The sequence below is a fragment of the Macadamia integrifolia genome, chromosome 6 (genome assembly GCF_013358625.1).
Source record: "Macadamia integrifolia cultivar HAES 741 chromosome 6, SCU_Mint_v3, whole genome shotgun sequence".
NCBI classification, from domain to species: domain Eukaryota; kingdom Viridiplantae; phylum Streptophyta; class Magnoliopsida; order Proteales; family Proteaceae; genus Macadamia; species Macadamia integrifolia.
In genome coordinates, this window is record NC_056562.1 from 4,901,143 (window position 1) to 4,926,333 (window position 25,191).

The 25,191-nt window shown below is 37.3% G+C and overlaps 3 protein-coding genes across 5 annotated transcripts; 2 read left to right on the forward strand and 1 right to left on the reverse strand.

Moving 5' to 3' along the window:
- Positions 1 to 2,983: 2,983 nt before the first annotated feature.
- On the forward strand, positions 2,984 to 15,027 carry LOC122081211 (subtilisin-like protease SBT2.5). Of its 2 annotated transcripts, none has more exons than XM_042648230.1 (11): positions 2,984 to 3,646; positions 4,349 to 4,584; positions 5,581 to 5,725; positions 5,839 to 6,233; positions 9,536 to 9,631; positions 9,741 to 9,813; positions 10,732 to 11,017; positions 12,267 to 12,592; positions 13,637 to 13,904; positions 14,073 to 14,354; positions 14,431 to 15,027. In XM_042648230.1, exons 2-11 carry the CDS (start codon positions 4,409 to 4,411, stop codon positions 14,835 to 14,837), a joined length of 2,454 nt encoding a protein of 817 aa, XP_042504164.1. In that variant the 5' UTR covers positions 2,984 to 3,646; positions 4,349 to 4,408; the 3' UTR covers positions 14,838 to 15,027. The 2 variants fall into 2 exon arrangements, with proteins under 2 accessions (XP_042504164.1, XP_042504165.1); XM_042648231.1 differs by having other exon boundaries at positions 2,984 to 3,092.
- A 1,996-nt stretch (positions 15,028 to 17,023) lies between these two features.
- Positions 17,024 to 20,447, forward strand: LOC122081175 (protein FAM32A-like). 2 transcript variants are annotated; one of them, XM_042648180.1, is made up of 3 exons: positions 17,024 to 17,182; positions 19,381 to 19,533; positions 19,936 to 20,447. In XM_042648180.1, the coding sequence occupies exons 2-3, from the start codon at positions 19,386 to 19,388 to the stop codon at positions 20,190 to 20,192; spliced, it is 405 nt and encodes a 134-aa protein (XP_042504114.1). In that variant the 5' UTR covers positions 17,024 to 17,182; positions 19,381 to 19,385; the 3' UTR covers positions 20,193 to 20,447. The 2 variants fall into 2 exon arrangements, with proteins under 2 accessions (XP_042504114.1, XP_042504115.1); XM_042648181.1 differs by having other exon boundaries at positions 17,048 to 17,182; positions 19,385 to 19,533.
- A 1,891-nt stretch (positions 20,448 to 22,338) lies between these two features.
- Positions 22,339 to 24,804, reverse strand: LOC122081111 (probable plastid-lipid-associated protein 8, chloroplastic). The gene is made up of 4 exons (XM_042648087.1): positions 24,549 to 24,804; positions 23,923 to 24,046; positions 23,020 to 23,199; positions 22,339 to 22,672 (listed from the first exon to the last, which is right to left on the reverse strand). Exons 1-4 carry the CDS (start codon positions 24,756 to 24,758, stop codon positions 22,482 to 22,484), a joined length of 705 nt encoding a protein of 234 aa, XP_042504021.1. The 5' UTR covers positions 24,759 to 24,804; the 3' UTR covers positions 22,339 to 22,481.
- Between the last annotated feature and the right edge of the window lie 387 nt (positions 24,805 to 25,191).

Below are 25,191 nucleotides of genomic sequence, written 5' to 3' on the forward strand. Positions count from 1 at the left end.
CACTCACAATGGATTAATTTGGATTTTCAATTAATCTTGTTAATGACTTAGTCCAGTGACTATAGAATTAGTTAGATCCACGGGAATAATCAGGGCACTAGCTACTTTGATAAACACAAGCTAGCTCTTTCTTTTGGAAGACTGATCTAGCATGGTTGAATTGGGAATGCAATTAATGCTATTTTAAATATGACAAATTCAAAAGGCCTCCAACTGGTTTTGGGGACCATTTTTTTAGTTGAGAATGAAAGCGTTTCATAAAATCAAGCAAATAAAGCACCAAAAGCAATATAGTGGTCTAAAGATATATCTCTCTAGAGTCTACACTGGCCGATAGAGAGAGAATTTCACTATTAATTAATAGTTCATAAACTATATGGTCCCATGGTTAAAATTCATCATATCTTTATTAAAAAAAATTATATTTACATCTCTTGGGTGGAATACATCTGTCTTTTGGTCGTAATTCTCAATCATGAGACACAGACATTGGGTCATACGCAAGCTGTGAAGCTTGAAAACTTGATGATGGACACATTATTTTGACTTTTGACACTATCAGTTGTTTTGACTCATGAGTTTACCTCATTATGGGTCAATTTATTTTATTTATTTATTTAAACAATATATATCTAGGCTTTTAATTTGACTAGTCGAATTGGTCTATACTTCATAACTTTATAGATCATATCATGGTAGAGTTAAATGAAAATCATTTATCTTTCATTGAAAATAGTGAAGATCCTTAAGCATCCCCATGTGAGTGGCCTAAGAAAATAGATGAGTCTAATTCATAATCACACATTTCTTGAGGTGAAAGTCCCTTGCCAATTTGGTTACCCTCTTAGTTTCAAAACATTGGGTTGGAGGGTTGAAGGGAGAAAGGGTTAAGGGTAAGTAGATAGTGATAATTGGTAATTTAATTAGCATACAAATTCGGTATTTACTAAGAACTTTTATCTCTTATTACAATTTATAGGCAAGATTGCTCTTATCCACTTTAGAAAACCTGTGATTTTTACCATACATGAAAAAAAAATTATTTACATCATTCTTTACCTCACAAATTTAATACATTTTGCTTATATTTAGGGTTTTCCTATAAAGACAATAAATATGAAACTTAAAATTCATAATCTTTACATAATTATAATTATACCTTATGTACATGTAATGGATCTTAGATCTTATCCAATTATAAATACAGATCAATTACAACTATATAGACCATTACAGAATACAAGACATACCCAACTCCAACATATTACATAAATGGTTACTAAAAGACTCTGGAAAATCTGATTTCAATTTTCATCTATTTTTTTAATAGATTAAAGGTTGATCCATTATCGACCCAAAAGATGAGTAACCCACATCCATCCAGATAGAGGAGCCGGACCAATCTAAATCCCAATTCCATTCTTTTAAACCGTGGGTGGTTAGCAATTATTTAGGACTAATTATTAGTGTTTAATATCGTATAAAGACTGCTACAAATGAATTGTGCAGCTAGAACCAAGCATTTTAAACACAATATTACAGATCTATTGGGCGCTAGTAATCTCGACCCGGATCCATCAATCAACCTGGCCCGATATATGCTGATTTACGAGGAGATCAGGGTATACCGTATAGGCAGGTATTCGATGGACCTCGTTAATCTTGATCCGAATCAACTAATGTACTCAAATTTGTTCCTGGGACTTGAAACCTTGGCCTACAACCAATTGATTGGAATCACAGCTTTTGACTTAGAGACCACCACAAGATTAGCTGTGAAAAGTTGGTGCACTATATCAATACTCCCATACGGTAAGCTCCGATCGTGTGACTTTTGCATGTAATCTACGTTAAAATCCTTAATCCAACCCAAAATTAACGTGACTTAAGAAATTTCTAGATTTACCAAAAAAAAAAAAGATTTGTGGATTTTTTCATAATTTTGTTGCATGAAATAAAAGAAAAGATATAATCACCAAAGTTTTAGGGATCGGTCTATTTTACCACTGATTTTTATAAAAAGTATAATTTTTTTTCTATTTTACCCCTTAACCGATCTAGATCAATATCAGATTAGGGATCAGTCTCATTCGATATCGATCTAATATGACTGATCTCAGACCGATACTTGAAACCATGATATTCAATGCACAAAGGCTCCCGCCACTATGGGTCTAGGGAGCGCAAGGATTTAATTATTGGTATTGGTATTATATCAGTCTTGCTTGATATCGATACAATACAAATCAGTATATATCGGTCACTTTTCCCTATTGCTTTTTCAAAAAGAATACATTTTTGTTTACTATTTTACCCCTGAAACTTTATCGGCAATCGATCCGGATCGATTAGATATCGATATGGCCGATATAATACCGATACTTGAAACCATAAAGAAGAGTCATAAATCATAATGTATGCAACCTTCTTGGAATAAGATCCTCTCTATTGTGCTAGTGCGCTTGATGCTCATATGACGACTAGGAAGCTCTTGGGATGCGTGGTGGGCATTCCAAGCCATCTGATGTGCGCTAGGCACATTAGCATGCCAGAGAGGATCCAACTTTGCTTTATCCTTACTTTGCAAAGAGGCTATTTTTCTACTTCAATCGGCAATCATTAAGTTACAATGAAACATGATTTGAAGAATCGAATCGGCCTGAATTTGTCAATTCAAATTGGTAGCAACCTTGGCCGATGCTCATATATTTCTAGAAAGAGATATTTCAATTCGATCCCAACCCGACCCAATCCGTCCTGTTCCCAAGCCGATTATGTTGTCTTAAACCATGCAATGGGGTAATCTTACCGTTGCTTGAATTGAAAAAACTGGAAAACAATTAATAAGATAAAAAATTGAAATGCCTTTTTTTTTTTTTTTAACCTAAAAAAATTATTAATTTAGAATATTTTTTAAATAATTATTAATCTGACTCCTATATTTTCGGTCGCTTCTGTCCAAACCTTTCCATTTCAAAGCCCTAACCAGCTCACTGTCCTCAGTCTTCAGCTTCACTCACTCACTCACTCACTCTCACACACACACACACGCTCCATCTCTCTGCAACTAAAGCCTCTCCAATGACAGAATCGTAAATCTTTGCTCTCAGAGCTCGTTCTCTTCATAGAAAACCTATATTTCTTAGATTCTGTTTGTTTAGATCATTCAATTATTTTCATTCCCTGTTTCAGCGATTTTTCTATTTTGATCACTCCTCTGAAATCTCTGCTTTTAGCTATTTTTCTGCTTTTTTTTTTTTGGTAAAATTTTTCTGCTTTAGTAATAGAAGCTATGTAATGTAGCAGATTTAGTGTTTAGTTCCTTCGATTTCACTGCTTTTGTTAATGGAGTGACTCTGATCTTTATCTTTTGTTGGTTTTACTGAGAATAACGTACCTTCATTGATTCCTTTCGTGGATCGGTTGTGGTGAAGAAAATAAAAAACAGAAAAGAAACTTCGCTTTTTTTTTTTTACTGATTTGTGAGCTTTAATGGGACAATGTGAACAACAAGAGATATATTGATTCCTTTCTTCGATCGCATTGGTAGAAATCAAAGCTTTCTTCAGATTTTACTCGGTTTCAGATGCTTTATGGCAGCAAATGTATATAGCAGCTTCGGAGAGTGGATCACCTGATCTCTCTGGTAAAAGCACTAGCTTTCCTTTTTTATAATTCGGGCAACTGCAAGTTCTTCGATCTTTAAAGCATTTGATTAGTAGCTTCGAAGCGTAGAAGGTTTATAATCTGTTAATGCTTTTCTTCAATTGAACCCTTTTCGATGGCCGGTGTTTAACTGGTATTTTGAACAGATAAATCTCTCTCTCGTATTTAGCGTCAAGCAGTAAATATTGGTTTTTTGGTGATCGTTTCAATCGTTTTTCTCGCAAGAACTCCAGAATTTCTGTCCTTACTTTTTAACAAATTTCAGTTGTTTTTATTCTTTGAGCTGATTTTCCTTTTTCTTGTTTTTGCAAATTAATTTTCCTTCTTATGAAAACAGCGCCTTCTTTCGTTTTTCTGTAGTTGATTTGTCTTCACTGAAGCACTTTAAGTTCTCTTCTCCTTCTGCGAACTGATCTCAGTGCTATCGCTTATGATTTTTCATGCTTTTCCGTTTCGTTCCTTGCCGAGATTTAAGTTGTTGTAGTGCCTTAAAACACATTTCTTCCAAACTTTACCTCATACTTTCGTGGTTTTACTGTGATTGTGCTGCTCATTCTGTTTCTTTTGGTCTCTGCCATTGTAATTATGGAGAATGAGCTATGACTATTGCAAAATATATTTTTTTTCTTATCCAATTTTGATATTTTGATGTTGATACACTATTTTTATTCTGTATTTGCAGTTGGACACTCCAAGTAATCAGACCTTCTACGGTTCCATAGCTGCCACTGGATCTATAATAATGACGACGATGGAGTTCAGTTGTACGTTTTTAGTGTTTTTTGGCCTTTTTGTCTTCGGGAAGGCTGAGGTTTACATTGTGACCATGGAGGGGGATCCCGTAGTGAGTTACAGAGGAGGAGTTGAAGGTTTTGAGGCCACTGCTGCTGAATCTGATGAAAAGATTGATGCGACGAGGTACTGTAATTTGTTTTCCTGGAGCAATTCATGTCTCAAGTTCAGTATGGGCACTACTAGAATTTATTTGTCTGTTTTGGTCGGCACTTAGCTGTTTCAACTTGGTCTTACCTAGCTTGCAAGGAAAATTTTCAGGGATTCTGATATCCTGCATAGTGTCTTAGCCATCTGTGTTGCGTCCTTGGACTTTGGAACCATGGAAGTCTGGATATATTATTGGTTATTGGATTATAAAAGTTGCTGTATAGAAATTTTCATACCTCATTGACATTCTTTCTGAAGAGAGTTTTGTAACTCTTGGGCATTGTCTTCTTTGTTGATAAAAACATATATTTGGTTGTTTGCAGCTCTTATTGTCACTGGGAAAAAAAGAAGATAAAGTAGATAAGAGGAAATTAGAAGAAAGAAAAAAGAACAGAAGTATTATCCTTCAATTTTTTTTCTTTTCTCTGGAATGACAAGGGAGACCATTCTGTTGTGCTCTGAAACTTTTCTTTTTCTTTTCTCTGGAATGACAAGGGAGAACATTCTGTTGTGCTCTGAAACTTAATTGTACGGACATATCTTTGTTGATACTATCACTGCCCCTCATGATTTTGACTGGTAATGTTGTAGGCATAAAGGGTGGTGAACCACCTATTTCTTGGTCTACAGCCCACCAGTGTGAAATACTGCCTTGTTGTACCCTTGTTCTATCTCTCTTTCCATCTCAATCAGATCTTTATTTTATTTTCTTATCTCATTGACCACTCTTTTTCCCACCTGGTAATCTGAATTTACAACATAAAGCTTGGCTCATGTACTTTCTTCAGGTGAAGTTACAGATTTTACAGAATTGCATTTAAATTTGTAAGCTTTGTTCGGTTAACTGGACTGGGGAGGTTATAAATGATCGTTTTGTGTTTTACTATTACTGTATTCCACCTGGTTTGAGGAGCATAAACTTGAATGTCATTTGCTTATTATTCTTGTCCCTTTTCTCTGTGGTCCTAGCAGTGAATTGGTGATATCCTACTCCCATCACCTTGAAAAGAAACATGATATACTTCTTGGCTTGTTGTTTGAACATGGGACGTACAAGAAGCTCTACAGCTATCGACATCTTATCAATGGGTTTTCTGTTCACATTTCCCCTGAGCAGGTCAGCTATGCAAGTAGTAGACTGTTTTGTTAAATTTTCTGTTCAGTATTATTATTTTTGGTCTACTGAAATGTTTCAGCCCTTGCCTTACACAAATTTTGTTGGTGTGGCAGGCTGAAGTCCTTAGAAGGGCTCCTGGTGTGAAGTCTGTGGAGAGGGATTGGAAGGTCAGGAGACTTACAACACATACCCCACAGTTTTTGGGGCTTCCAACTGGAGTATGGCCGACTGGAGGGGGTTATGATAGGGCAGGGGAAGATATTGTGATTGGCTTTGTGGACTCTGGGATATACCCAGAACATCCGAGCTTTTCAATGCACAATAGTGAGCCATATGGCCCTGTTCCTCATTACAGAGGGAAATGTGAAGTTGATGCAAACACGAAGCAGAACTTCTGCAATGGGAAGATTGTCGGAGCTCAACATTTTGCAGCAGCTGCAATTGCTGCTGGAGCATTTAACCCTGCAATTGATTTCGCATCACCTTTGGATGGTGATGGGCATGGAAGGTTAGACTCCTAGTTCCGTGTTTTCACTTTTGAAGACAGTTATTTGTGTGTCTGCTGCATATAGAAGGATCAGTGTAGTGGTCTCCAAGAAACAGAAATTGTTTACATGCTTCTAGTTTCTTGGTATCTGGAAGTTTACAAATAGTGAATAACTGCAGAATACTTCAGTTATGGTAGAAACTGGAAGCATACTTCTTGCCAGCTTCTCTCTCTCTCTCTCTCTCTCTTGTTAGGGGTGGAAGCAGCAACGTATTGCTTCATATTGCTTCAGATGTGAGCATCGCATGAAATTGGTACGTGCAAGAACAACAAGAACATAAAATAAAAAAATGCACAAAAGGCAAGAGATTCGTAGTTTGGAAAAACCACTTACATCTACGGAGTGAGATCCAATTGCCACTAGGAATCAAGAGAAGAGAGAAGAGTACAACCCTCGCAATTCGATGCCTAAACCCAAGTTTCGTTAGAGAACCCACTCTCTCTCTCTCTCGCTCTCTCTCTCTCTCTCTCTCTCTCTTCTTCCCTTGGAAGAAAACTCCACCTTGCTTAATGACTTCAACAACCAACTACTTCCACCCTCTTGGAAGAGTCAACTTTGTTGAAGACACCATTCTTCTATTTTCTTGGAAGATTTAACCTTGTTGAAGACGTTGAAGACTCCACTCTTCCACTTGCTTGGAAAATTTAACATCTCTTGAGGACTTCAACTCTTCCACTCTCTTGGAAGAACCACTTTCCTGGAAAGACTCCAATCACTTCCACTCTCTTGGAAGACCCACCTCTTGGAGACTTCACCCACCTTGGAAGACTCCACTCTTGGAGACTTTACCTCTTCCACTCACTCTCTTTCTTCTTTTCATGGTAGAGAAAACCCACTATACCAACTTATATGGCACTTTCATGCATGGGCTTGGACCCAACATGGCCCTACACCAACTAACTCTTCATTAACCCATCTAGACCATTGAACAAAATTTTCAATTAGTCTAAGATAAAAGCCACCAAACCCAACATCTCTTGCCACCGGTGCCTAAAGTAGTTCCTCTGCACTTCCTTTACACATTTCTAAGTGTTATTTCTCTCTCCCGCTTGCTTTCATTGGTTGATCAATTGATTAAATGGATGCACCATCATCTTTCTTCTACTATGCAAAGTTTCCGGCAATGGTTTTCCTAGTCGGCAGTTCCTATGGCCCTCATGATATTGTTGGAGAGGAGGATCAAATTGGAGGGCTACAGAGACAGTTGAGTACAACAGCCTTGGATGGTTGAGGGAGGGCAACCAATGATACCAATCTCAGCTGTCTTCATCGTGCCCCGCTTTGATGGTGGCCTCAGCCAGATCCTCCTTTGGCATGATCACACCCCCCAACACTGTCTTGCTATCATAGGCCATTGTCTGTGACGTTAACGTTGAGGGAACACCACAGTGGGCATTGTGATCAATCATCTTGGAAATTGCCTCCTTGTCGCCATTGCTGCCGTCCTCATCGATCAATAAGGTGCCTTTGCTGCCTACGGTCACCACCTGGAACTGGCAGGAAGTCGTCACTGCAATCTTTTGTTGCTTGCACCTCTCAATTAAACCCTCATAACCTGATTTCAATAGAGGGTTGAGGCAAAACAAGCATAACCCTTAGCTCCAATAGCAAGTAGAAGGTGGCCAGCGGACTAAAATTGGAGAAAATTGATCTTGTATCTTTGTTGTGCACCAAATTTCACCGACGAATTTGATGGAATTTGGATGGGAATAGTCACTGGCTTGCTAGTGCTGCAAAGCAAAAGTTGCCGGCTATTTTAAAGACTGGGAAAAATATGTCTCATCTTGACCAAGATTTACTCTCCTCAATCACCAAGTTTTGAGGAGTGCGAGTAGAGTTTGACAACCTGATTTTCTAACAATGGTCCATAGATCATTTCATGTCATTATCACTTTTTATTCATGGTTTGGACTCCCAATTAATACTATCATTTCCAATTTAATCCTTATATTCTTCTATATTTCTAAAGAGGGCAGACCTTAGTGCAACAATATGGTTGCTTCGTTGCAATCTAGTGGTTGTGGGTTTGAGTAGGGAAACAACCTCTCTGGAAAGCAGGGGTAAGGTTGTGTACATTATGACCCTCCCTAGACCTCGCATGGTGGGAGCCTCATGCACTAGGTATGCCCTTATTTTATTATTCCATCTTTCTAAACTTGATTATGGAATTAGTGCTATATTTAAATTAAAAAATTTAATATTTTAATGCAAGAAAATGCTAGGTCTAGTGGTCAATTTTCATCACCATTGTCATATGGAAGCTTGTTTCAATTTTTTTTTTTTTTTTTTATTCAGATACTTGTGATCTAGATTTTCAGTAGCCTACTGTATTCGCTAATTCTAACCATTGTGTATTGTATCTTTAAGGTACAAATACAATACCTTGAAAAAAAGTGGAAAAAAAAATTATTAAATAAGAACAGTTCTCTCTTAAAACTTTGAACATTCAAAGCTTATGCTTTGGATATCGATAGGTATCGACCATGTATTTGAAACCAGATCTGCACAGGAACGGTTTTCTCTTATAACTGAATTTTTTGGACAAATTTTTTTTTTTGTGTGTGTGTGTGTGTGTGTGTTTTCTTTTGCACCTTCTCTCTAGCATCTAGTAATGCAATTGTTCGTTTTCTACTTAGATTCATTTAAAGTTTCTTCCCTTTTGGAATGATCAAACTAGCCTTCTTTGAGAAAAGAAACTGTGAAACTCTTTGCTCGCCCTTCCTCCACATTTTTTTCGTGGCACACTAGCTAGTAATGGATTACTAGACTAGTGAAAAATGACCTGAATAACTGTGTCGAACTAGGGTTTTTTTTTTCAAGGATGTGCGCATCTAAATCCTAAATCTACCCTAAGCCTGCAAATGATATCTTTTTGGTATCAATACATGTAAGAAACCTCATCCTTTACATATGATCAATTGAACACACTTGTCTCATTGTACTTTGTTCTCTTTTTTATGCATGATATATTTTAGATATTACTTGTTTATATAGTGCTATGCTTCAAAACTGTATTTTGCATGTATTCTAAGCATTTCCATGTGTTTTTTGATCATTTCCATGCATATCTTTAGCGTATCTCTGATACAGTGCATCTCTTAAAATCACCTTTCCAATACGATACCTGATACCGTTACTTTAAACCTTGCTTGCGATTTATTAGTTGCCCTATTATTATTATTATATTTTTTTCTTTCTTCCATTTTATTTTATTTTATCATTTTAACTAATTTTGATCTAATGCAATTAACTGCTATAACAGTCACACAGCAGCAATTGCAGCTGGTAATAATGGAATTCCAGTGCGCATGCATGGATATGAATTTGGAAGAGCAAGTGGGATGGCTCCACGTGCCAGGTGAGGAGTTATTACCAGCTCAGACACTGTGTTAGTCCTTTACAAGCCTTTCCCTTTGTATTTGTCATCTCGCCAGTGATCATTCTGTTTGTCTATTTCACATTTTCAGGATTGCTGTCTACAAAGCACTCTACAGGATTTTTGGAGGCTTTGTTTCTGATGTAGTAGCTGCCATTGAGGAGGTCTGCTTTTATTCCATGACAGAGTATTAGAGATATCCATTTTTGCATGGCTATGCTGAATATTAGATCTTTTTGGCTAAAATTATCCACATAATTGATGGAGCTTCGCTTAGCTTTTCAATATATATTGTTTCAGTATGACAAAGTTTTCATCATTTTTCATAGTGCTAATTCAGTCAATTGTGCGTACTCATGAGTACAATACTTGAATGTGTATCTTCTATTTTCCTATGCATTCTATTGTCCAAATTTTTTACCTTACCAGATGTTTGTGATTGTTGTTTTGGTTTGACTTTTTTTTCTGGAACAAATAAGGAGTAACCCAGACATTGGGTGGCATAATTGGCAGTATAAGTGCAAAGCTTATGAAATAAATCTAGAAGTCAGTTGAGCTGTATTGCATTGAATGCTTTTGGACCCTCTCCTTTAATTATATTTAGTTTGTGATTCTTTTTAGTTGTTTGCCTCCTTGAGCATTTGGCCTATTGCTTTTTGACCTCAGTTTTCTAATTGCAGTTGAAATCACCTAGTAAGCCATTGCCCCACGAGAAAGAGTATGTTAATCATGCTACGTTTCATTAAAATTTGTTAGCTCCCAATATGACACCTCGGTGTTTTAATTATCTTACTTAAGACAAGAAACTTTTCAACCTTCTTCGCTTTCTAGTGTCCTGCTGCAATTGGATACATATCCAAAAAAAAGAAAAAAAAAAGAAAAAACTTCTGTAACTGAAGAATAGAAACCACTAGTTGACTGTGTCCATTCTGGTGGATGGGTTTTAAAACCAAATAAATCAATGGACTGAGTGATTGTATGTTAGCGACACTCAAATTCTGTAAGTAATAGCAAACAAAAACTCTGGTGTTTGCCAGTTGATTTTGGTTATGTGACTCTAACACAGTAACTTTTGTAAACAGGCTGTTCAGGATGGTGTTGACATTCTCAATCTCTCAGTGGGAGCAAACAGTCCTCCAGCAACAACCAGGATCACTTTTTTAAACCCTTTTGATGCCGCACTTCTTTCTGCCGTGAAAGCAGGAGTTTTTGTTGTACAAGCAGCTGGAAATGGTGGTCCTTTCCCCAAAACCATGTTGTCTTACAGTCCATGGATAACATCCATAGCTGCTGCTAGTGATGATCGCAGATACAAAAATCATTTAACACTGGGAAATGGCAAGATCTTACCTGGTCTTGGTTTGTCACGTAAGTTCGTATGCTACATATACTTATATTTGTCACTGGTTGGATATGATGAACATTTTGGAACCCATTATTATACCTGCAGGAAAATTCTGTAGTTTAATCAAAGAGCATCTGTGGACATGAGCTGGATGGTTGATTCATAGAAGTGCATAGAGATCAGTGTTAGTTATAACTTAGGCTGGGCATTATATAATCACCGTGTTTGGTTTGTCACGGAAATAATATTGCATTGAATTCTCTCAACTGGTGCTTATCTGCTGTTAAATACTGCTTTAGTTTTTTCTTTCAATATGTCCAACATAGTTCAGAAAGGGCACAGGTGCACCCTGCATGTTTGCAATCCTATTATATGCTTGCCTATAATGGGATTACTTAGTATACACATTTGTAAACCAGTTTTGCAGTAAGACCTATCAATGATGATATGAGCTTGGTTTAGGTTTGAGTACCAATACTAAAACTGCCCAAAAATATGTAAAAAGAAAAAAAAAAGAGAGGGGGTTAAGAGCTGACTTCTGTTTATTGGAGTAGTTTTTAAATTACTGACCATCTGAGATCAGAACTAGGTAGAAGATAATATAAAATGGTAGTCCTTCCAAAATCCAAAGACTGGTGCAAGATTATTACTTGGTATTTAATTCAATCCACAATGAATTAGTTTTGGAGAAGTAACATGGGGTTTTCTGGTTTTGCATAGTGTTTTTTTTTTGGGTGGTTCTTTTGATTGGTAAATCCTTAAGTTTAATTATTATCATAGTGAAACTGGCCCTGGCTTAGGTGTTACCAGTCTTGTTGGGGACTTGATACGGAAGTGGAAAGATCAGTCATATAAGCATAAAACTCAAATATTTTTTTTTTTCCTGGGGAAAATTTGATGAGAAATTTCTTTCGAAGGGCAGAAATCAGGGAGAGGTGCAGGAAATTGTATATGAGGTTTGCCTTTGGTTTAATTATCCATTTTTGCACGGGGGGTGGGGGGGTTGCTAAGGAGTCTCTCTTGCTTTATTAATATAACATCGCTGTTAATTCTAAAAATTAAAGTGATCAATTTAGCAATTGGAATTCACAACTGAGCTTGGTACTGTTTGCGGCCTGGAGATCTTATATTCTTAGATCATCTGTTCTGTTCTTGAGCTTTCTGATCCAGTCTCTGACAAATCTTAGCTGTGGGTTGGTAATTTTTCAATTTACTATCTTTCCAAAAAAATGCCTTTCTTAAACTGATTGACGTTTTTATGGCTCATTGCAGCTGCAACACGTTTGAATCAAAGTTTTACTCTAGTAGCAGCCAATGATGTAATGCTGGATTCGTCTGTTACGAAGTATGGCCCTACAGACTGCCAAAATCCTGATGTTTTGAACAAAAATTTGGTGAAGGGAAACATTCTTCTCTGTGGGTATTCATTCAACTTTGTTGTTGGTACTGCATCAGTCAAGAAAGTTTCAGACACAGCTAAAAGCCTTGGTGCAGCTGGTTTTGTTCTTGCTGTAGAAAATGTTACTCCAGGAACCAAATTTGATCCTGTTCCAGTTGGTATTCCTGGTATTCTCATCACAGAAGTCAGCAAGTCAATGGTAACTAGCTTCAACTGCCTCCATGTTGACACTATTCCCAAAATTTATTTGACTTTCTGATCATAGTTGTCATGGCGACAAGTTGATGCCTTGGGGAGGCCAAGCCACTTAAGGGAGCACACACACACAACATACATACATGTACATATATATAGAATGTAGGCTATAAAGTTCAGTGAAAGTGAGATTATAGAAACATGCAAGGCTAGATCATCAGGTTTTGATTCTGGGCTTCTTGGTGGCACATAAGGTGAGTCCTTGACAACTATGTTTCTGGTCAGCAACTAGAAATGTACTGGAAGGCTGAAAGCATAAGTCATACAGATATAGGAAAGTTAGATGCTCCACAAGAAAGAAGGGGGGTGGGGACAGAAGAGGAAGAAGGAAGAAATAAAAATCTAAGTGGGAAAAAGACATCCACTCCTCTTCATTAAACACTCAAAACACTTGTCTACCCCAACAACAACCCTCCCCCACCCCCCCCTCCCTCTTTCTCTCCCAACATAGAAAAAAAAGAAGACCAAAATAGCCACTTCAGAAGCACTCATCAAACAAATTCTGTCCTTAAAACACCCTTTCTAAAGCTTGCCCTTAATGGACTGTTGGTGGATCAACAAATGAAATTTCCCACTCTACTTGTGATTTTTTAAAATAAAGAGATTGGATAAAGAAAAACACACACATAGAAGGGAACTTGTTTGATTGGTTTGTATTTTTATTCATACAAGTCATGACGACCATCTTTTAATCTTTTATAGGCTAAAAGATGTCCTCACCTATCTAAAGCTTTAAGGTGTAAGGCTTAAGTTCTTCATTCTCCATTTCATGTGGATGTGGGAGACGTCACTAGTTTCATCGTGTCCTGGACTTGAGAGCATTTCTTCAGCTGACTCAATTAACTTAACTATGCGCCAATGTTTTCCAAATACTAATCTGTGGTGTAATTTCATTTTCCGTTTTCTATCATGCTTCCAATAACATTCTCAGGAGTTAGTGGTGTCATTTTGATGGTTGACTACTTAGTTGGTTTCATTTTTATTGTAGGACCTTATAGACTATTATAACAGCTCTACATCAAGAGACTGGACTGGCCGAGTGAGGACCTTTAAAGCTAAAGGTAGCATTGGGAATGGTTTGATGCCCACACTCTACAAATCAGCACCCCAGGTGGCTCTATTCTCTGCTCGAGGGCCTGATATAAAAGATTACAGCTTTCAAGATGCTGATGTTCTCAAGCCAGATATTCTCGCTCCTGGATCTCTTATTTGGGCAGCATGGTCCCCAAATGGAACAGACGAGTCTAATTATCTAGGTGAATAACTCTGATTACAAAGAGGTCATATTATTTTGTGTTTCCTTGCTTTGTTTATCCCACTTAGGTGGGCTATGGAGGAGGGCGCAAATAGTGCATAGGAAAGAGAATTTGGCCTATCTTTCTGGTTATTCTGAAAATAAAGCTAGAAATACTTCTGTCATGCAGGAGAAGATTTTGCTATGATATCAGGAACTAGCATGGCAGCACCACATATATCTGGGATAGCAGCTCTTGTGAAGCAGAAACATCCTCATTGGAGTCCAGCTGCAATAAAATCTGCCTTGATGACGACATCAACAACATTGAATCGAGCAGGCAGTCCTCTTCAAGCCATGCAATATTCTGGTTCTGAAACCATGACGCTTGTGACTGCTACGCCATTTGACTATGGAAGTGGCCATGTCCATCCAAGAGCGGCTTTGGATCCTGGACTCATCTTTGATGCAGGTAATCTATTTCTCTTGGAAAACAAAATGTTTGAAGTTTTAGTGTCTTACTAATTACTATAACCCAACCGCCATAGGTTATGAAGACTATGTGAGATTCATGTGTTCGACACCAGGCATTGATCCTCATGAGATAAAGAATTACACTAGTGGTTCCTGCAACTCTACCAGTGGCTATGCATCTGATCTCAACAGTCCATCGATCACTGTTTCCCATCTTGTGAGGACTCGCACTATTACCCGTACAGTCACAAATGTTGCTGAAGAAGAAACTTATGTTATCACAACCAGGATGTCACCAGAGATAGCCATTGAAGCTAGCCCTCCAGCTATGACTCTGCTACCTGGTGCGTCACGAAAGTTCTTAGTGACTCTCACCGTTAGATCGTTGACTGGGTCCTACAGCTTTGGAGAAGTCTTAATGAAAGGCAGCAGGGGTCACAAGGTGAGGATCCCAGTGGTAGCTATGGGCTACCAGCATTAGTTGGTTTATATATATATTATGTGAGAGAGGGTTATGATATTCTTTGTAGTCTGATAAAATAAAATATAGGAGAATTATATATAACATATATAGAAAAGATGTAAAGCTTATTTAAGAGGGGGAGCCTCCTTGTTTCCACCTCTAAGTTCTGCAACCTTCAGTAAATGTTATGTTTCACTTTTTGCTGATAGAGGCTCTTTTTGACTTCTATGAAGTTCTGCTAAATTTGTACTGGTGGTTTGTGCTCTACTTGTTGATCTTAATTAGGTCCTTTTAGGGTACACTCACAAAACAATTAATATTTTAGAACACTATTGGATCTCCTTTTGGAAGACAAAAACAAATTCTCTGTATCAAAAGGTAAATAGATTCTGGATAGAAGGGCTTTCTGAAAGGATATTGAAGTGGAAAAAGGATGTTCGGTGATATCTATATAAAGTGTGCTGGGGTGTGTGCCTGGGTGCTCCTGGCTGTTGGATGTGTGCTAAATACAAGTTTACCAAAAGATGTCTGGGTGGTATACTTGCGCATGAATATTTCTCGAATTACAGGAACGATTGATCCAGCCCCAAACAAATTGATCCAACTCTCTGCTTAGACCTTAAGCTGCCAAATCCATTGAAACTTTAGGATTGAGTCTCTAAGCTCTGACCTCTGAAAAATAGCCATTTTTAGGCTAAAGGTTTTAAATTTTTTTTTTTTTTCAGTTAAAAATGGGATCCAAAAATCAGGTAAAATAATAATAATAATTTCTTCAAGATAAATCTGACAGCAGGTACTGAAAATAGATCCGTGACCAGGCTTGGAACTCACCCTAGGACTGATATTTCTTCACCAAAATCTATGATTAGAATAGACTCTGGTTAATGAACTTGCACGCAACATCTCTCGGATCAAACTGGAGTTCTGGACTGGGATGATGGATCAAGTTTTCCTTTCTTCTCAGCCCAACAGGTTTCCAGTCTTTTCTTTCATTTGGATGCATAGCATAAGGGTGTTTAAAGGTGTGATCACAGCGAAGCTGGTTTGGGTGGAATTCGTTTGTGCTATAAAATTTATAAGACCCCGGGAAGATATCAGGTGGGGCCTGGTGGGCTATGTTTGGTTGGGAATTAAAGGAAAGAGAAATAAAAAATTTAAAATCTTAAAAAAAGAAAAGAACTTTTGTAACCATTACTCCCATTTGATTAGATAAACTACTTAAATTTCTTTTTCATATAATTTTTATGTGAAAGTGGTCTTGGGTGTGTGGCTCCTCAATGAAAGCACATGAGAAAGCATCAACAAGGACGTCATTTTATATTTTATGGGGGGCCGGGAGGTCATTTTGCCCCAATGTGTCAAACTTAGGGGCCACACTCCCGACATAAACAATTTTCTCAATTTTTATTTTATATTTTAAATCAACAAAATTTCAATGCAAAATAAAGTGAAATTTAATAACTAAATATGAACTGATTTGGAATTAGTGATATAATCACATGGGATAATGATTACATAGGTTTATTTCTAAGGTTAAAAAATTTTCCTTCCCTTTAATTCCCCTACCACCGGTGGTAAAAATATTTCTCTTATTTCCTGAAGGGTGATATACTTTGCTTCCCTTATCCTAAGGGTATGGGTAAAAATATTTTTCTTATTTCCTTTATCCTTAACCCATAGGATGTGCATAAATATTTCCTTTAACCAACAAGTAAATATGTAGGCTGGATAAAGCATTATGGTGTTACATGTAAAGATTAGAAATTGAAAATTAGACTTCAAAAGGTATTATGGCTTTTTTCAAGAAAAAAAAATAAAAAATGAAAGAGGAATTAGGGCCTTTGGGTTGGATCTTAGAAGGGCCTTGGGTTTGGAGATTTGGGGCTTATTAATGGGTTGTGGTTATTATTAGGTAATGCCATAATGGGATGGGCTAGCCCATTTAATTAGTTACATGAAATGTGAATCATAATTGATAATTCATACGCCTCTATATTGTTTCGGGTGGAATATGATTTCAGTGGGAAAGTCTGGTTCCTGCGCCCAGAAACATGGGATTGAAATGACTGATTCACCCTTATAAAATAAAAATAATTTCTATGAATACTCTCTCGTGCGTTCGCATTGGCACTTACGCACACTCAGAAGTCAGAACCGCACTCCCCTTAATGTAGTTGAAGAATATGAGGGTAAAATGGGTACTTCGAAGACATTATTAGATCACCAATTCCTACTCGAGCACGACCTCTCTCTCTCTCTCTCCCTCTCGCTGTGTGTGTGTGTCTGTGTGTTTAGGGTTTCGTTCTGTGCTTGTTCACTCTCAAATCGAAGAAAATCACGTCAAGGAATTCGGTATCGAGAAGGTATGCATATGTTCATCTCTGGTTCTGGTTCTGATTCTGATTTTACTTAATTTTTTTTTCCCCTCTTTTAGAAGTAAAATTTTTCTGTGTTTGTGGTATTTGGGAATCATAGGGTGTCGGTTTCTGAGAAATTTAGTCATTCAGAGCAGCATTCAACTGGGTTCCTTTCTTCCCCCCTTTCTTTTCTCCTCTCTCTACTCTTGATCTTGGGTACCTTTTGTTCTGTTCTGCCATATCCCTTTTTTTCTTGGTTTTGTGGGTCTCTTTGGGGGTCAAGATAATCGGTTGTTTCAGTGGACGTGTCGGGCTCTTCTCACCATTCTTCAGTGGTGGCGATTTCAATGTTACAGTGATTGTCATGAGCAAATGGGTCTTCCACGTATGCATCTGGTTTCTGAGATTGCATGGTCTGCAACTTTTTTTAGTTCTCTTCAATTGTGCTTACTTTTTGTTTGATTTAATTTGAATGGGTTTTGATTTTTAATGTGAATTGTTAGAAAATCCTGCGCTACACTTCAATTGCTTTCTCCCATCATTCTGATGAAATGGGTTCTGGGTTGGTATGAAACGGAGTATGGACAATTTCAGGATGCAGTTGAATGATAGAACAATTACAGGATACAGTACCATCCATTAATCTACTTTGATACTCTTTGATAGAAATATATTACCAACAAATTTAGTTTTAGTTTGTTTTACTTCCATTGCAGCTCATTTACAATAAGAATTGAAGAAATGTTCAGGTCTCGGTAGTAGCCTATTTTTTGCTGTAACTGTGTCCAAAAGTTTCTCTTTTTTTTTTTTGGGTGGGGTTGGGGTAAAGGTATCCAGAAGTATAGAGGGTCTAATTAAAGAAAAAAAAAAAAAGTGTTCTTGAACTAATGCCAGTTTACCAGTAGATTTCAATTAGTACTTACAATTCCAAATTGGTAACCACATTTTGCATTATTAGTTAATTAAGATGACAACCAACGAAAGGAAAAACACTATTGGGTATCCTGGAGAAAGAACATTAGAGGGGAATCTTATGCTTTTGATGCTCATAGTGTGTGCAATAGCATCTTCGGGACATATGAGAGTTTGATCATTTATGTATGATTCCTCGTCCACTTCACTTTCCAATATAAGGGGTTAAAATCCTTGGCCCTAGCTCTGGGTAATTCATGAGTCGATTCGATTATTCTTTCCTATTCCTAGTCTTAAAAACCATTTGAGCTCTGAATTGTTTTATGACTCATCAATAAGATGAAGTGAACAACATTGATTGTTAAGAATAAGGATATAGCATTGAAAGGGCATGATAACGTACTTTTGAATGTAAATCTAGAATAATGAGAAAGGATTTCAAATTGGAAAGCTAGATTGGGGTTAATTGTTCATGAAAGTATGGGATTTTAGAATTTACTTGTAAACTATCAATTTTAGTTCATTCTTAATACAAGAATAAGCCCGTATTTTTGCTCGCGGATTTTTATAGAGCATCCGTATTAAATGCGTATTGTATCATTGCCGTACACATTTTATTGTGCTGGATTTTTGAAAAGTATTATTGCCGCATAATCTGTTTAATTGGCATACGTATTTGTTCCCGTACTATTGCCGTTCATGAACTTACCATGTATGGAACTTTGGATATCCAAATCGTTAAAAGGATTTGAATTTGAGTTTTCTGATACAAGACCAATTAGATATCTAGGTTTTTTGTTGAATTGGAATTGGGTATACTCATACATAGCTCCGGTACAGTTCAGTTTAAGCCATTTGGTGGCACACTATTATTTTGTCATTGATTTTCTAGTGAGACATATAAATTGGATGATACCATTTTCCATGCCTCCATTGGTGTGGCGTGGGAGATTCACCAATAGTTGCAAAGAGGGGAAGTGGGAGGGGTTTACATCCCTGATATTTCGTCTATATTTCTGATCTTTTGTGTTTTTAACTGTGATAATATTTCAAAAAAAAGTTTCTTGTAGTTATCTACTTATTTGTAGTGCGCGAGCCTGTGGCACAATGGTTAAGTTGCATTATTGCAACTTGTTGGTCACAGGTTCAAAACTTGGAAACAGCCTCTTCTGCGAAGCAGGGGGTAAGGCTGCATACACTTGCCCCTCCTAGACCCTGCAATTGCAGGGGCCTCATGCACTGGGTTGCTTTTTTTTAGTTATCTACTTATTTGTTTTTTCTTTTTTTGTCAGGAAGTATGTCAGAATATGAAAATGTTGTTGGTGGGAGGCTGAAGCTGAAGGGAAAAGCCCTGGATGTTAAAGCTGGTGGCGTCAAGAAGAAGAAGAAGCAGAAGAAGAATTATGATGAAATAACTGAAGTCAAAGGGAATGAGCTTTCAACAGGTCAGTCGACTTTATCCTGTCAAAATGATTACTGATCTTCATTTCATGATTCATATAGAATTAAGAAAGACTAGGCAGTTTGTTTTCATCACCAAGTGGACACAGTTTTATTCCCTGGTTTATGGTTTTGGAACTTATTTATGATATGTGGCACATATACATATGGCATTGTGATTCCTTTTTGATGTGGTCGCCAAGGAGATGTTCATGGTCAATGCACCGTATGGAAATTTGCTTGTTTTCGTCAGAATTAATCTTCTGATCATGTCAAGTCTTATCTCAAGATGGCACCTAGCTTGAATACACTGGATGGTGGTTTGTGCTCCATTTGCATGTGTGTCAATTGTGTGTGTGTGCATTTCTTTCTCATCTTATGCTTATAAACATTCTTTGTTTTGTAAGGTGGAAGTACAGGAATGTCCGACACTAGTGAGGCCTTAAATGAGGCCAACCAATCGGGCGGGGATGGAAATGCTACTGCTCACAATGATCATCTAACACCTGCTGAGAGGCGGTATCTTGAGCAGAAGGAGCAAATTGAACTCCAAAGGCTGGCCAAGACTTCCAATAAATCACACCGTGATCGCATTCAGGATTTCAACCAGTATCTGGCAAATATGAGTGAGCACTATGACATTCCTAAAGTTGGCCCAGGCTGACTTGGCAAACTCATGAATGCAAGAACTGCCCAGGACTCACACAAGTGTGTAATTTTAATGGTCCTCTGTATTTTTCTTGTGCGGGACTTGCCTCTCTTTCAGCTTTGTCTGTACTGTGCATATTTTTCAATTATCCAATTTAACAAGATTGTATTGATTTCTGCTGGTCTGAACTTTTAAAAGAATCTCTGTGCATTCTGAGATCTAGAACTGCTGGTTGATAGAAATCTACGTTGGCAACTTTTTCACCCTTTCCATTTTCTTGCACTCCCAGACTCTAAATTTCTGCATCTTAAGTTGTTTTAGCCATTGTATTGATTATCCAATGAAAGCAATTTATGCCAAGGATCTAAATTTTTCCTTGTTATATGACTGATTAATCATTGTTGTGAGATAATTGATGTTGGTTCAGCTGTGCACAAAGTGCATTTAGTGAACGCTACCTCTCGTAGCTATGCTGGCATGATGACTGTTGTTTTATTAAGGGATACTCGTTTGTATAATGACATTATGTTCTAATGGGTTTTGGTGGACACACCAAAGCATATATCAAGATTATATTCTGTTGAAAGAGGGCTCATTGAGCAATCAAAAGTTGTGGTTGGATCAGTGGAATTTTCTGATCAACCAAAACAGGAGCTTTCATCTGCGAAGGGTTCCTATTCTCAACATCTTCACAGCCACTGTGTTTAATTGCCTACCCAGTTGTCAGTACCCAGAGTGGATCCTGAACAAACATATGTTGATATAGATCCTGAACAAACATATATTCTCAACATCTTTCAAAAACTCGTCCAGTGTGGACTCATGTTATATATTGATGTTGGATTCACCGCTGGCGAGTAGACAGGCAGCACTGTTAGTTTTTTCTCGAGGACTACCTACAGAAATGGTGCGTTCAGTGTTGCAGTAGTTGGTGGTACCGGTCAGTTTCGTCTGGCTAGAGGATTTGCTACGGTTGTCCCCCATGAATTAAACCTTACTAATGGTACTGCGACAATAGAGTATGATGTAACGTTGTTACTGAACAACTGAAGACTAAGAGAACTACAGAATGGAGGATATAAGGAATGAATGGGTAAGTTGAAGAGAGAAAAGGTGCTTTAGGCTGTTTCCTTTCTCTTTGTTCATCTTTTCCTCCTCCACCCCCCCCCCCTTTCTTTCCTTTTATTCAGGTTATGTTTTTGAAGTGATGGTCTAGTCTATAATAACTGAGCAGACAGATTAATCTTTGCTACTGTCTGTGACTGGAACTTGTTACTGTTTGGGGTTGAAATGATGATCAGCACCAAACCTCTTCCTCCTCTACTGCTTTTTGTTCTTCATGTACTTCAGAATAGGTTTAAAAGTAATAAAAAGTAAATAAACCTTAATAAAAAGGTGAGTTTTCCATGGTAGTGAGGTGAGGATTGAAAATGCTATAAGATACTAGACAAGAACACCAAGGGCCAACTCACAGCCTTTTGGCCCATTTGGTATTACATTCAACTTCTGGATTGATCTTTTTGGTAAGGATAGAAGTTGTCCTCACAAGAACAAATACTTACTGTGAATGATAGCCATGAAAATTAATGGCATGAGAGTAGAAGGTACCCAGGAAAAAAAGAGAGTCAAATATTAATCCAGATTTGAGCCAAAGATGATTCAAGTCAGAATCACTCTACAAAATAGAAATCCATTCAAAGACACAGATACATGTAAGTGGATCTGTCTAATAAAGGATGGGTGCCCAAAGATGATTCAAGTCAGAATCGCTCTACAGAATTGAAATCCATTCAAAGACATACATGTGAGTGGATCTGTCTAATAGAGGATGCAACACCCATCTTTGGTGAAATTCCAGCCCTCAGTGAACTTTGGAAGTGGTTCAAAAGCCAGTCCCATTGCCATAGTGTTATAATGGGAACTAGTGGCATTTCATCAACTACTATCACTTTGCATTAACTTTGGAGGCACTTTCCCAAAGTATTTGTATGTGTCTGAGAATCCAAATTAGTGCTTGTAATTAAGGCCCTGGTCCATGCCTCTACCCTAAGTTAGGGTTGTAGGTCCAATCCATCAACCCACAATGGACTAGGCTCTTGCCTTGGCTTGAATTACTCATTGGTCAAGTTGAATGATCGAGTTGCTTCCACATTCAATTATGTAGTACAGAAAATATTTGTAATTCATGTTGATCAGTTCACAGATATACACAGGTTTATCAAGACACAATGCAATTATGGGACAAAAAATGAACTTGACCATTGTGGTTGTTACCCTTGTTTCATGGCCAATGTTCAGAAGAGCTTATATGCGTCTTTGGAAGACAAAGAGGGAACCTCTAGACCCTTTCCCCAACCTAATCTTCTCATCTACGTAGGTGATCTCTAGTTTAACCTCACTTTCACCACCATATTGGAATTCCAATGGCCCAAGTTTCAGCTCAGGGGGCTCAAATACTACTTGAATCCATTTATCATCCAAGGCCTTCAGTTTACCTAACAACAACAACAACAACAACATCATTCCAGATAAATTTAGTTTATTCTTAAATATATCCAGAGAAATCCAACATCATGAAAATATGGAAAATAAAAATGCCCATCATTTGTTAAGTTTATTGAAGATTTCCTAGGTTAAGTTCAACTCAAGTATGTCTCATAACTATCCAAACATTCCTGCTCTATTGAAGAACATAATGGATGCTCTGTGATCTTTGATCTGATATGACTTCTGTTTCTTCACAAATGACATCTCCAATGACTGGAACTTTTGATTTTTGGAGATTTGTATTTCTTCAGAAGAACAAAATATAAAGCATCATTAAAAAAGTAAAGGAACTTGCCTTTTAATGAAACCCATCCATCAACGAACCCAAATAAAGAAAAGGACACCTTGTTTTTCACAATGTCTGGAGCTTCGACTTCCTGTATCATGTCATTTGTTTTGAACACAAGGCGACCCAATCCACTCCGGAAGCCACCCCCAGGTGAAGTTGGCCGTGAACAGTAGACTACGTCCCACTCTGAATAGCACTCAATTTGTATGAAGCGTAAATTGATAATTCAAAATGTGGAAAATAACACCAATTCAGTACCTTCTATAAGAAACTTCCAAAATCACTTCCAACAGAAAAATAAAATAAAATAAAATAAAAATAATTTATGAATTTTTTAGGAGCAGTTACTCTTCTCATTTAGCATCTTCTGAAAACTGGCCTTGGATGGACCTTCTAATCTCATTCAACAATCACAAAGAACTTAAATATTTTAGAAGATTGTAATGTTTATCACATGTTTAGGAACTTAACTAAGTCAGCTCATAATCTGGCCAGGCAAGTGGCTATAGACAGTGTCTCAGGCATCAAACTTGTTGCTGTTAACTCAGAGGATATCACATCCAACACATCTCTTCTTCTTGCCTAGGACCTCCTCCTTTATATAAAATGAAATTTCTCTGTATTCGGTATATATATTTTATTTTATTCTTTGCTACTGTATAAGGTGACTAGTTGTATATCTTTGTAATTTATTTATTTATTTTTTTAAATTATAAATTCTCTTCCTTTGCTCTAGTCACACATACAAAATATTGAGAGAGAGAGAGAGACTAGACCATCTAGCTGTAGGTCTTCGTCCCCTGACTGTGGAATACAGGGTGAGTATAAGCCAGACTAAATCTACTGGTTTTGTGGCCCCAAATAGGAGTTACTTAATCACAGAGGTAAAACAATGCATCTGAGATTTACCTCCAAATATAAGTGGGCATGTCACAGGCTTGTCAACACAGTACTCCTTCAATTGCTGGGCCACCTCTGCAACTTCACAGTGCCCTTCTTTTGGTAGCAATACTCCTCTATCTGTTTCAGTCACCTGATTTATAAAAAAAATATTTAGTTTTACATAACCAACTTAGGAAAATCCAACAACACCCAATGTAATTCAATTGGATGAGGCAAAAAAACTACATTTCAGTCATGGTTAGTATGCACTCTGTAGTTTAATTATTTAAATATCTATAGCGGCTCCATTAGGAATAATTTATTTATTTGGGTGGGTTGTACATTTTGAACCCATTACAATTCATAACTAGTCCAGTTAAAATCAAATTTCCATATTGAAGCTTGCTAACACATAAGCAGATCATCAAATTTTCAGGAAAGCTCATTCATTTTTCGAGAATTTTAGGAAAAGCAACATAGACTTTGTGGTAAGATTTGTTCATGAATCTATCACTAAAACACCATATTGTCTTTTCAACCAGGAAAACACGAAAGAAACGTAGTAATCAAGACAATCAATCAGAGAAATTAAGAGACAAAAAGGAAAACCCAGAAAGATAGAAGTGCAAAGGAATCAAAACAATGAAAGAAACCTTGGAGAGAATCGACGTGACGAGATCATCCGGACTGGTGAGAACCTCCTGAGTCGAGACCGAAGCAGAGATGCTCGAGATTTTCCTCTGAGACCTAAGTGGAAAAGAAATTATGAATGGCTTGGTCGAAGGTCTGGAAGCAGAAAATAGAGCTTGAGATTTGGGGATTTCAGGGCCTTTGAATGTGGAGAAGAGAGCCAGTGAAGCCATGGTCGATGAGTACGGCGCCTGCACAGCTGAGACTTTTGAGAGAGAGAGAGAGAGATTTTCTTATCCGAGAGTGCCACGTTATCATTAAAGATTACAGTGGGATTACAGTGGACCCCATTACAGGTAAGCAGCAGACAAGAATAAATAAATCATAGATTTTTATTTTTTCCCACCGGATGTAAATGGATAATCGAAAAATTGTATTTAATTTGTGTTTATATTTGTTTAGCAGTGTTCGTATTCGAAAAACTCTTGTCCAGAAATCATCTGAATCAGTACGAAAATGAAGCAGAATATGATAATCTCAATTTTCAACTACTATTATTCAATTCGTTTAATTATCAAACATTAATAAATATCTGTATCCATTTCTCTGAATCCATTTATCGGAATATAAAATTAAATAAATATGATTTCTTATTACATTAATAAT